Source organism: Rattus rattus, chromosome 12 (assembly GCF_011064425.1).
Source record: "Rattus rattus isolate New Zealand chromosome 12, Rrattus_CSIRO_v1, whole genome shotgun sequence".
Lineage (NCBI taxonomy): Eukaryota > Metazoa > Chordata > Mammalia > Rodentia > Muridae > Rattus > Rattus rattus.
This window is the reverse complement of record NC_046165.1, coordinates 3,569,194-3,582,556: the sequence shown is the minus strand read 5'-3', so window position 1 is coordinate 3,582,556 and position 13,363 is coordinate 3,569,194. Positions and strand designations below refer to the sequence as shown.

At 47.1% G+C, this 13,363-nt stretch overlaps 1 protein-coding gene across 1 annotated transcript in view; it reads right to left on the bottom strand.

Annotated features, from left to right (window-relative positions):
- Positions 1-13,363, bottom strand: part of Stk24 (serine/threonine kinase 24) — a 97,511-nt gene that overhangs the window by 15,237 nt on the left and 68,911 nt on the right. Inside the window, exons 3-5 of the mRNA XM_032917339.1 lie at positions 9,182-9,238; positions 1,761-1,869; positions 1,126-1,283 (exon numbers count right to left, since the gene is read on the bottom strand). Coding sequence (XP_032773230.1) covers positions 1,126-1,283; positions 1,761-1,869; positions 9,182-9,238 — 324 coding nt within the window. The remainder of the gene's footprint in view (positions 1-1,125; positions 1,284-1,760; positions 1,870-9,181; positions 9,239-13,363) is intronic.

Below are 13,363 nucleotides of genomic sequence, written 5' to 3'. Positions count from 1 at the left end.
CAGAAAGGTGTTTACTGGAGTCTTGCTTGTTCCTTGACTCAGAACTGATCTCATTATCCTGCATGTGATTAAAGTGGTATAAAAGCAGATTGGAAAATAAAACATCTGCTTCAGCCTCAGAACTGGCAGGAGTCATGTTAAATGCTGTCTAACTGTCTTTTTATCTTCTCAGTCCTCACTCCTGCCCTGAGAACCTGCTGACTGACGGAGCTGGCTTGGTCAAGGTAGCTCACAGCCTGTCTGTCTGCCTTTATCTCCGGGATCTGGAGCCTCTGGCCCTCCAGGGCATCAGCGCTCACAATTCACACAATACACACAATACACAGACAGGTAACTCGAATGAATGAATGAATGAATGGATGGATGGATGGATGGATGGATGGATGGATGGATGGATGGATGGATGGATGGATGGATAATAAGTTAGTGGAAAGAAGGGAAGAGAAACCAGTTTGGCCTGTGAACATTTCTGAATTAATTATTTTTCACTCTGAAAGTCTGGTGCTCAGGAAAGCCAATTCTCTGCGATGACAATGTTTATTGTGCATAGTCCTCTGATGGACGGCCATTTTTAGTCTATACTACAAGGTTTTAGAAAACTAAAGGACAAAAGCAAAAAGTGAAAGCATTAGGAACAGAAGCCGACAGGGAAGCCCGGCTGATGGAGCCTCTGAGGATACGGATCCTGACACAAAACAGAACACTTAGTTGTGATCACTGAGGAATCATACCTGCCCACTACCTAGAACAGGCACAGCTCTGTCCAGGCCCTGCCCCTCATCCACTGAGCCAAGGGTCCAGCAGCCTTCATGTGTAGACATGGTCAGCCCTCTTGACCAGACCCTCACAGCCTAAGCCATCTAGGGTCTGCGTGTCTCAGAAGGCCCAGTACGGTCCCCACACCTGCTCCTTTTTGATCTTCACCACGTCAGACACAAACTAAGGTAAAGACAGCCACTAAGGACAGATGAACAAGGGAGCCAATGGTGTAGCAGGAGATGGAGAAGGAAGTGGACATTAACCAAGGTCACAGAATCACCACAGCCTACCTCGGGAATAGACAGAAAGCCACATGATCAAAACAGAAGGACCACACATCCCCACGGCCCACAGCACCGCTCTCACCTTTGAGTCGTAGGCTGACTGCTTGATGACCTCAGGCGCCATCCAGAAGGGAGTGCCCACGAAGGTGTTCCTTTTTATCTGGGTATCCGTCAGCTGGCCAGCCACTCCAAAGTCAGCCAACTTCACCTCTCCATGTTCAGAGAGCAGAACATTGGCCGCTGCATGACAAGAAAGGCACTGTTACTGCCAAGGTTACCTGGAAGCTAAAGCAAGCTCTCCCCACAGGGCAGGAGGATGCGTAAGAGCAAGGTTCCCAGCCTGGTCCCAGGCCGGCAGAGTGGGCAGGAGAGCTGGGAGAGCACAGAAGTGTGGTGGGCTCAGCACATAGGGTGCTTCAAAGAAATGGAAACAATGGGGTTGGGGATTTAGCTCAGTGGTAGAGCGTTTGCCTAGCAAGTGCAAGGCCCTGGGTTCGGTCCCCAGCTCTGAAAAAAAGGAATAAAAAAGAAAAAAGAAAAAAGAAATGGAAACAAACAGAGGGCAATGGTGGCTCAGACCTCTAATGGCAGCACTCAGGAGGCAGAGGTAGGTGATCTCTGAGTCTGAGGCCAGCCTGGTCTACAGAGTTCCAGGATGGCCAGAGCTATAAGGAGAAACCCTGTCTCCAAAACACAAACAAAAAGAGTAGCCCTTACCTTTAATATCTCTGTGGATTTTCTTCTCTGAGTGTAGATAATCAAGTCCTTTCAGAATCTCTCGTAGAATGGTTGCAATCTGAATTTCATCTAAAGGGCCAGGTTCTAACTAACAAGGAAAAAGGAAGATCATTAGTCACTTAGCAACTACCTTAGCCCAGTTTAAGAAACAAAATCTATGCTAAATAGGATAATTAAAATTGAAGGACATCCTTACATAAAGCAGATACTCTGCCTAAACAACTGACATCTAAAGGGCCGGCATCAAGGTGCACACAAGCCTTTAATCCTGGCACTCAGGCATCAGAAACAGGCAGGTCTGTGAGTTCAAGGTCGGCTGGCTCTACATAGTGAAATCCTGTCTCAAAAACTGAAAATTTAAAAAAATTGACTCTATTATGGATGGAGATGGCCTGGTGTGGGGGAGTGAGGGGTTGGGTGGATGGATGGATGGATGGACGGACAGACAGGTTATTTTTCTGAATGAGGCAAGGCCTGTCCATGCGACTGTATTCTGAAAGCCCCTGAAACTCACTTGTAGTAATAACAGCACCCTTGGGGACTGGTCCATGTCACCCAAGCACAGGAGCAGTTGTGGGAAGTGTAAGCTGTTCCTTCCTCAAGCTGCCCCATCAGGACCTTCCAGAGCTGCTGCATCCCGGATCTAGTTCCCCAGCTAGGGAAAGTGCTTCCCTCAATTTCAAAGACTTCTAGAATGTGTTGTATAACACACACATAAAACATTTATTAGCCTTAATTGAGGGAGTAATTGCTTTTATTCTGAGAAACTCAAAGGAGCTGCTTCCCTTGATTCCATAATATCAATTCAAGAATATACATGTTGCTGCATGTATGTGGTCCATCCTGTCCCCACCCCCATTTAAAGGGAAGCAGACAGAGCTTCGTCCTCCTCGTGCGCACGCACACTCACACACATGCACACACACACACACACACACACACACACACACACACACACACACACACACGCCATCTTTCACTGCTCCCCTAGCAGAGAGATGCGTCAGCAGTCTGATGGGCCTAAAAGCAGCTCTTACAGAGCAAGTGCTGCAAGTCAGGTGAACTAAGACATTCTGAAGAGACAGTGAATACTTTTTTAACCCAAGCTCATGCACCTTAGTCAAAGGAAAGACACATCCCTGTTCTTTAAAAAGAAAACTGTGTTGCCAGGTGTGCTGGCTCATGTCTGAAATCCTACCCAGCACTTCAAAAGGCAGCCATAATAGTAGGATTGTCCCAAGTTCAAGCCATTCTGGGCTACATCTAGAGACTGTCTCAAAAAAACACTGAGTTCCAGAGACAGCTAAGCAGTTAAGACCACTTACTGCTCTTGGAGAGGAGCCAGGACTCAATTCCCAGAACCCACATGACAGTTTACAATCAATCATCCATAACTCTAGATCCAGGGGATCTAAAGCCACTCTCTGATTTCCACAGGCATGTACATGGTACACGTACATACATGCAGGCACAAGTACATACATGGTTCATGTACATACATGCAGGCACAGGTGCACACATGGTACAGTACATACATACATGCAGCCACAGGTACATACATGGTACAGTACATATATGCAGGCACAAGTGCACACATGGTATAGTACATACATGCAGGCACAGGTGCATACACAGTACAGTACATACATGCAGGCACAGATACATACATGGTGCAGTACATACATACATGCAGCCACAGGTACATACATGTAGGCACAAGTGCACATATGGTACAGTACATACATACAGGCACAGGTGCATACATGGTGCAGTACATACATACATGCAGGCACAGGTGCATACATGGTACAGTACATATATGCAGGCACAAGTGCACACATGGTACAGTACATACATGCAGGCACAGGTGCATACACAGTACAGTACATACATGCAGGCACAGGTACATACATGGTGCAGTACATACATACATGCAGCCACAGGTACATACATGTAGGCACAAGTGCACATATGGTACAGTACATACATACAGGCATAGGTGCATACACGACATAGTACATACATGTGCACAGGTACATACATGGTATAGTACATACATGCAGGTACAGGTGCATACATGGTACAGTACATACATGCAGGCACAGGTGCATACACGACATAGTACATACATGCAGGCACAGGTGCATACACGACATAGTACATACATGTAGGCACAGGTACATACATGGTATAGTATAGTATACATGCAGGTACAGGTGCATACGTGGTACAGTACATACATGGTACAGTACATACATAGTACAGTACATACATGCAGGCAGGCACAGCATTATTCCTACAGAGAAAACAATAACAAAAGCACCTCATGCATCCTCTGGTGTCACTAAGTTGCACAGCTGTGCTGATGCCGTGTGACATCCCATAGGTGTGTGGGGTGCGGAGCAGCAGCCAAGGCCTTCGTTCACTGTAGTGATTGTTCTTGTTACCAACTTGCCTACATCTGAAATTAACTAAAACTCAAAGATGGTTGGGCGTACTCGAGAGATTCTTGACTAATTATGTGAAGTGGAGTCAGTCACCTTTAATCCAGATCTTCCAGATTGGAAGACCGTCCTGTAATCTGGGCCATGCCTCCTGCAGGCAGACTATATAAAGAACATGGGAGAAGGACGCTGGCTCCCTGTCCTTGCTCACCCTCACTCGCAAGTCCACTCCTTGACTGGCATTAGGGCCTACGCCTTCACTATTATACATATGGAAGACCAGCTGAGACATCCAGCTTCCTGCTCTGAGCAACTACTGTATTCCTGGATATTCCGTTCATAGGCAGCCATTGTTGAATTCATTAGGAGGACCACAGTCTGCAAATCATTTTAATAAATCTAGTATGTATAATAAATCTCTCATATATATACATACATATATGTGTGTGTGTGTGTGTGTGTGTGTGTGTGTGTGTGTGTGTGTGTGTGTGTGTAGGGGGGGATAAAAGATTCATACCATAAATTCTGTTAGTCTACAGAACCCTGACTAATACAATCCCCTGCATTATGGCCCAACTTATACCTGGCGTGGTTTTCTGGTCATCTCAGAGGCCTACCTTGGCATACACTGTAAAGACAAGGTCACCCAGCATGGCTGTTCTCCTGGCTACACCCATAACATTTAAGCCTTTCTGGCTGTCGTCATTCAAAAGAGAGCAAAACAAAAGAGAAATAAATGCCAGCAACTTTGAATTGTCCTTCATATGATTATATATACAGAGAAAAATCAAACTGCTTGTATCCACTAGCCTGCCAAAATGATTGGTAATTCTAACCAGGATAGGAGCCAAATGGCGCACGGCACACCAGAGCATGTCTGAAACACGCTGATGAACAAGGCGCCTTCTCTCCTGTCTAGCAGCACTCAGGGAAGAGGAAAGGGCACTGCTCTCGTCACCTGAGAGAAAGAGAAAGACAGAACTGGCTCCACACTCCTGCTCGCAACAACAGAACGGGGTCCAGGGCTGCAGCAAGACCTCACCCAGCACAAGGTCAGTGGTCAGCGACATGTGGCCACGCTACATGTCTCTCTCTGTCCCCACGCCTACTGCTCACTTCATGCTTCCCCTTTCCACGACTGGCCCTTACTGTACTGGAACTGTAAGCCAAGTAACTCTTTCTTCTGAAAGTTGCTTTTGATGGTGGTGCTTTGTCACAGCAACAGAAATGCAACTGAAACAGCAAAAGTGGACTCTAGCCCATCTACAGGTAACTTCTAACACCCTCCCCTTACACACATGCACACGCATGCACACACACACACACACACACGCACGCACACACACAGCCTCCATTCTGTCTCCACCAGACAGTCATCATCAGAGCACACAGGGCACACAGTTACCAACTACAGACCATCTTCTGGGCTTTCACAGCACATGGCCTGGTGACTCCACTCAAACCATGGAGTGTGGGCAGATGGGGCACATGTCCACTCCTAATCTTACCTTGGACAAGACCATGAGAAGCCCTAAACGATCATACATGTGGGAGGGCAATGCACTTCCATGTTGTGAGCACTGCTGCTACGGAGTGCCAACAGCAGGCTCACCCCAAACATTCCCCCAAATGCCATACTGATTTTTCAAAACTATGTTGTATGCTCATTTTTAAGTTGGTCAAACATCTTTGCCTGATTAAATATAGCAAACAAAGTTCCTTCATAATCAGATCTCAAGGCTGCCCTCAGGTTCTCTGACAGCAGACTGCCTGATACTCTAATCAGCTAAAACCTCTTCCTCCACTCATGGCTTCTCAACTCCATGTTCTTCATCCAGCTCTCCCTTCCCACCCTCCCTCTTCCTGTGCATCCTCAGATGCAGCTCCACACGGACTCCGCTCCCTGACGGCGGCAGGGCACTCTGCCCTGTGCACTGATGCTACCCTGCAGACGTTAACAAGCTCTGGCTGCAGAGCACAAGCTCTCCTAAGTCACGGTGCCCTGGAGGCAGCAGTCTGGTCAGAGATGAGACAGCAGATTTCAGAGTACATGCCAAAGAACAAGGGTGAGCAAGGGGTCCTACAGTTATTTTAATTATTTAAATTTTAAATAAGCAGATCAACAAACAGATTGAGCGCATTTAAAAAAAAAAAATCAAATACACGCCTGTTCTAACTCAGTGCTCTTAATGTCTAAGCTGCCTTGTCAATCTATCCTTCATGCTGGATCCAGAACGTGGTGGGTAGTTTTTTTTTCCCTCTCTTTAGCAAAGCTGGACACAGCAGCATCAGGACAGTCTCCTCTTCCCCTACAGGCCCTCAAAGAGCTCCTGCAGGCACAGGCTAACTCTTCATTAATGAGAGAGACAATAAACAAAGCCAGTTTGAACTTTTCAAAGAAATAGCTCTCAACTTCACTCATGCAGCATTCATTAAAATGTATAAAGAGATCCTGTCAAAATAAGCCTGATTCTTTCCAATATTCAAAACACAACTGCCACACTCCATTACTGAAGTATTTTTTTCTTTTTCTGCTTTGAAAGCTTGGGGGCAAAAAGGACAGAATGTGATAAAGACGGGAAGAGACAATCAAGTGGGAGACGAGCAGCACCCCAGGCCCCAGGACGAGAAGGTGCCACTGAGCCAGGAGCTGCCGCGCCATGCCCCTTCAGCACCCAATCACAGGGTACCCCGAAAAGAATGCCATTTCTTCTCATTGAAAATGTTTATGAGGATGGTGGGGTCCAGGGACTCTCAAACCATGTGCAAAAATGCAGCTACCTCTTTCTGCATTTTCCTCCGTGATTTCTAAAACTGCAGACATCGACGCAAGTAAATTCCATTATTAGCAGTCCTGTGAGTGAACACACTTAAGCACTTAAAGACACAGAACTGCTGCTCTGAAGGGCTGTCTGTCAGGCGGACAGAGTCGCTACAAACAACTCTGTATGTGCCACAACTTAAATCCACGGTGGATAACACTCGATCTAGTTGCACAAAGGGAAGCAAGTTTCTACATTCCTGTATTGCCCCTAAGAGTGAAAAAGTGAAGAGTTTTTTGTGCAGTGTAGATATTTATAGAAAGGAGCATGAAATACATTCAGCTGATTTTTTCCCATTTAGTATCACAGCCTGGCATTATACCATATTAACTTGTTCTTGAAATTTTCGCTTTGAGCAGTATTTTAAAGAATCTTTATGGTTTGCAACAATGTGCAATTTCCTCAATTAGTTTATTAGCTTTCTAGAGACATGTCATTTTAGAAGTTTATCTTCTAAGGAAACTACATAATGCTGTTACTGTAAGAAAGGAGCTGCTCTCAAAGAGGGAGGGGGTATCTCCTTCCTTGGAAAACCTCCTGAAGCTCTCATTCATTATCATCTCATCAGGAAAGACTCACCTTTAATAGCTAAAATGAAGCATTCAGCCTATCTGGGGGATCTCGTCACTCACAAACCTACCAGTACAGGGGTCAGGAGTGCAACTTCATTAACGATGGTGCCTGTAAGTTTTGTGTGCATGTCTGTGTGAGTTTTATGAGTTCCTGTCTGAATATGTTTGGAGTCCAGCATTCAACATCAGGTATCATCCTCAAGCCTCTTCTCTACCATATTTTTGGGCCCCACTGTTTGGTCTCACTGTTTGGCTAGACTGGCTGACCAGTGAGCCTAGGCTCTTCCTGTCAGGAAGATTCCTTGCTGCCCTGGGATGCAGACAGGCATCTCTGGTGCCAGAGTGATAGAGCCTTCCTTGAACTCAGGTCCTCATACTTGCGCCACAAGCACTTTGCCAATGACACATTCCCTCAGGCCCCAGCCACATTGCTTTTAATGCATGGACACAATGGACACAGAAAACATGTGTAGCAACAGTGTTTCTATCGCATAAGCACAATGGACACAGATGACAGGTGTAGCAACAGTGTTTCTAACACGTGGACACAATGGACATGGAAGACAAGAGCAGCAACAGTGTTTCTAACACGTGGACACAATGGACACAGAAGACAGGTGCAGTAACTGTTTCTAACACATGGACACAAGGGACACAGTGTTTCAGGATGACAGAAGCCACATTTCTATGAGTACCCCACAAAGCCCAATGTGAAACTGCAAATCTCCCTAACTTCTACTTCCAAGCCTGTGGGCTGACCAGCCTACAGGGCAAGTCTAGAGAGGAGGCAACACTAAGTCAGGCCAGCTCTGTTCTGATGCACCAGGGACACTGGCAAGATCACGGGTGGCCATATATGCAACATCTTGCCTGATGACCACTTTTCTAACATCTGAAGCCATGCCTTAATATTCACATAGTGTCTGACTCTGGGGATGAAAAATGTCCTAAATTTATGGGGAGAGCTGTTACAATCTAAAATGTAAAACCAAGATGACAGGGCCAGAGAGATGGATGGCTCAGCAATTGAGAGCGCTTGCTGCTCTCCAAGAAGACTGGTTCCCTCTCCAGTACCTACATAGAGGCTCACAATGAGCTGTGACTCAAGTTGGAAGGGATCCAAAGCCTCCTTCTCAACTCTGCAGGCACCTGGCATTGAAGTGGTGTACAGACATACATTCAAGTACACCCATACATATACATAAAAATAAAGGGAAAAAACATGGTGGCCATTACAGAAATAATAGCTATTCTACCAGAAGTTGGTAAATGTGGTCTGAAGACTACATTAGCCAAGGGGTCTTCAGTAAAACAATTAATTGCAGGTAAAAGCTTTCATTGCTGCTACAGATTAGATTATTGGTTTATAATGAAATGACCCCCTCTTCCAGTGGCCTCAAAAGCAGACCTGTAACTTTAAGCTCTGTATAAGAAACAAAAACAGGTTAGGGATAGTTTTATGCTTCCTTAAGGAAAAGGTCAAATGGACAGAGTGTTCCTGTTCAAACCAGCATGGAGTAAGAACTGGCTGAGGTAGGTCTCACAGCCACAGTGGTACTTACCAGATCCAGGGCAGAGCCTCCACCGAGATACTCCATGATTATCCATAATTTAGTATCCTGCAGAAGCAGAAATAAGAGGGAGTTAGTTTTAAAGCAAAATTAGAGAAATTTGTTAAGTGGAAAGAATATTTTGTTACTATTTTAAAGCCACACATTCCAGCCCCCCTTTACCAGTATGTGACTTTGTTCTTTTCCAGGGCCTCTCTCGAAGCTCCTCTTCCCTCACACCTCCCACAGTTCTCTGCAAGGGACATGCATACTTGCAGGTTCGGGTGCCAAGTGGGTTCTAGAATCAATGTCCTCATTGCTTATGTCTTTAAGGGACTCACTAGGGTTTGGGATAGACACACCGAAGTTCCCCTTTCTGGCCTCTTGTCCCTTTGGGATAGAATTGCACCTTGGTTCTGAGAACACAACCCACCTGCCATGTGGTTCCTGTCACAAGGACTGAACCTCTGTTGTTCAAGGTGGGGAAATTCACCTGTACCCCCTCTCTTCTTGACTTGAACCAACCACCATCTATCTGTCTGGCACTCATTTCAGATCCAGTCCATGACAGCAATCCTCACTACCAACGGAGAGGAAGCATGTCAGCCACGTGCTAATGTCAGGGAGGTACTAATGCACAAACAATGTCAGTATTTGGTCTTTTCGGAATTGAAAGCAAATTCCACCATCCGAGGTTAATCCCAGATAGTCCTAGTGAAGTCTTTTAATGCTCTAAGAATACTTTCTCAAGCTTTTAAAGGGGCGGGCCTATTAACATATGAAGGCCAAGTCCAGGTTGGGGAGAGGCCAGGTTGGGGAGAGGCGCAGAGCCTCCACAAGGTGTCTGGGTCTACACAAACATGGCATGTATTCATTGTAGTGGCTACTGAAGAAGGGCTGGCTTGAATTTCCAGAAACTTCAGCAAAAGGGAGGGTAAGAACAAAGTATAATGACATACATGTGTGGAGATGCCACACTAAACCCATCGGTCGGTCTGTGTGCTAAGCTAGAGGAGGAGGGAAGGAGGACGAGGAGAGAGAAGGAGGCAGCGGTATCCTGAGCACAGGAGCTCTTGTGTGAGCCCAACATTTGGGAGCCAGAGGCAGTGAGTTCAAGGCTGGTCTTGGCTACATAGTAAGTTGCAGGCCAGTTGGGTGACAGTTCCCTCAGATTGACTGCTGGTGAAGGCTGGTACAACTCTTTCTAGGTACTCTAGAGCTGATAGCTAGAAACAAACTGTCTTGCAAAGAAAGCCACTTTCTGGGTGACACAGGAGTGACTCTAAACTGTTTCCTTAAATGGCACTCTAACTTTTTGTACTCCCTCACAACCTCTGTAATGGTTTGTCCAACTGAGTTCCCATCTCTCGTGTTTTCCGGGCTTTAGGTCTGTTAACAGCAAAATGAGGTCCAGGCAGCCCCTACCCCTGTGTGGCCTCAGAAGCAACCTTCTGCTCAGGTTACCTCACTGCTTCCTGGACAGCAAAACCCAACTGACCACACCCTGGCCCTCAGGTCTCTCCAGGCTCACTGAATGTAGTCTTCCTACGTCTACCCAGGGAAGCCACCACCCTCCTGATGAGCAGGAGGCACTGACCCAGGCTTCTGTCTTCCTGACACCACCAGGGTCCTGTACTGACTGGAAAAGCTCTACTGCTCAGACTCAAACTCCTTCCTGGGGAAGAAGGTGATGTAGAAAGGCCAGCCCTCCCATTTCTGTCTGACTTCCTCCAGGGACAGGCGGGGCACTGCCCAAACTCAGGGCAAACACTGCAGTTACCATTTCCTAACGACCAACCATGCTGCAGTCCCTAACGCTCCTACATGTCCCCTGCCCACTCAACAACAGGGGTGTGGAAACCACATCAGGGAGCCCCACCCTGGTTGGACTGCTTTGGCAACAAGAGGGTGAGCAAGCCCAGTGTGCACCGCCACCCTGGGAAGCTGGACCAAGCTCTCTCCACAGCCTTCACCACCACACCTCAATCTCCAAAACTCCAGCTGTCAGGCACTAAGGAAGGGGACAGCTAACACCGAGGAAAAGTGTGAGGAGAGCCAGGGTGGGCGGGCACCTGGGGGGAATGGCGCAGAGGAATAGCCTAGATTGGCAGAGCCATGTCCTGAACTCTCCCTCCTGCACGCACGCCCCAGCTGTCCCTCACCCACACCTACTAACTGCACTGTGACCCGCCCAGCCTTCAAGGCGTTCCTTCATGGTTCACCCCCACTGGGCCCTTCTCTGCCAGGCCAGAATAACCCCCAAACTACAGCTCCAACCATGGCTTCCTCTTTCCTACCCAGAAATGGGGACCAATAAGCCTGGCCCACCTCCCATTCTGATGAGAACAGAGTTGCTGTGGACATTAGGGTACAGTGTCCTCGGGGAACAGTTATAAACCCATGGTCACAATGTGGCCTCAAAATCAAGAGACACAAATGTGGGAAAGGATTTTGTGCAGCAAGAATGCGGTGGGAGGGAGACTAGAGGGCAGGGTTACAGCAACTTGAACGTACTTTATACATGTTTGAACTTGCCAGAAAAAGAATTCAACACACTTACGTTTTAAAAACGGGAACGTGGGAAAGTCCTGTCTTAGAACCTGCTGGTGTGCACAGAATCACGGCACAGCTCTGAAGTCCGCACCCCAAGGCCTGTCAGCACACCATTCATTCACAACACCAGCACTGCAGAGGGCACCTGAAGTTAGCCATCTGTTGGAATCCCCTATCAGTTCCACCAACAATCCTCAAACAAGAACCCATCAAAAGGTATACGCCTGTCCGTCCGTGTCTATGGGTTCCAAGAGCCAAGCTGGTATCACACAATTCAAGGGTGCTCAAGCTCCTCGTGCAAACGGCTGTCTCAGGTAACCCACACACAGCTGCCCACATCCCTTTATCATCTCTAGGTTGAAGAGCCTCTCTACGGCAACAGTGAAGTAACTGCTTAGGGAAGAATGAATGATGGGGAAGGAGAAGCCTGCACACCACCAATATATGCACACAACAGCCATCCCAGAGAACGCTCACACCAGAAAGCCAATTCAACCCTACTCGCCAGGCCAAGGGTGACCACTGCAAACGAACACTGAAGCAGGAAGAAGGTCTAACCCACCAGGAGACATTAGGCAAGTCACTTAAATCTTCTGAGCTTCAGCCTGATGTGGTGGTGCCCCCTGCAATCCCAGCATGGGGTGGGGCTAGGCCCTGAGACATGAAGACTATGAGCTCAAGGCTAGTCTGTGCTAGATAATCCGTTCCAGACGGGAGGTGATCCTGGGCCACAAAGTTCTAGCTCATATGTGTTCACCACCCACCCCCCCCATGCAGAGCACAGTAACTGAAACCTCACAGCTCACACAGTGCTCAAGAGACAGTGACGTTCATTCACTAAGCAAATGCTGACATCAGTCATGACATCATCCATAAATGCCTGGAAATAAGCTGGTGAAACCAAATTGTCCCAATTAAGACGAATGATCACTTCAAAGCAAAATGGAACCTGGAACCGACTCACCTGCACTGGAAGTCTCAGGGCAGGGAGGTCTGGGGAGGCCGCAGAGACCTGTCCTGGAGAAGGACCCTACACTAGCACTATGAGGAGGAGGGGTGACCACGCCCTGGAAATCCTGGATACCAGAAAACACACCAGCAGGCTTCATAGGACTGCAACAAAATGTACCTGAATTATTTTAATTTTTAAGGTGACCTCCATGTAAATCAATGACTTTTCCCATGAGGGATATAAGATCATTATTCAATAATTTTCTTAGTAAAATTCTGACTCTTTAAGAGTCAAAAAATATTTTTGAAGCACTAAAGTGTATATCCAGGTTGAGAAGCTTCCCTTTCGCCCTTGGCCCCCAAGCTACCTACCAGCCACAAGCCTACCAAGTTATTGTGGTACCTTGCATACTCTCATAGACATGGCTTTAACTTACACACGCACACACACACACACACACACACACACACACACGGGGGAGGGAGGGGGAAGGGAAGAAGAGAGAAAATCTTTCTCCTTAGCAAAATGCTAATACTCCACTCACTGGGCACACCTTCCTTTCAACTGAAACTTCCCTACAGAGTATCCCGAGAAACCCAGAGTTTTGTCTCTCTTGCACAACTACTCCAAGTCCACGGACATCACGAGATTGTTGTGTTCACATCTGCCATTCTCCCATCAGAAAACCC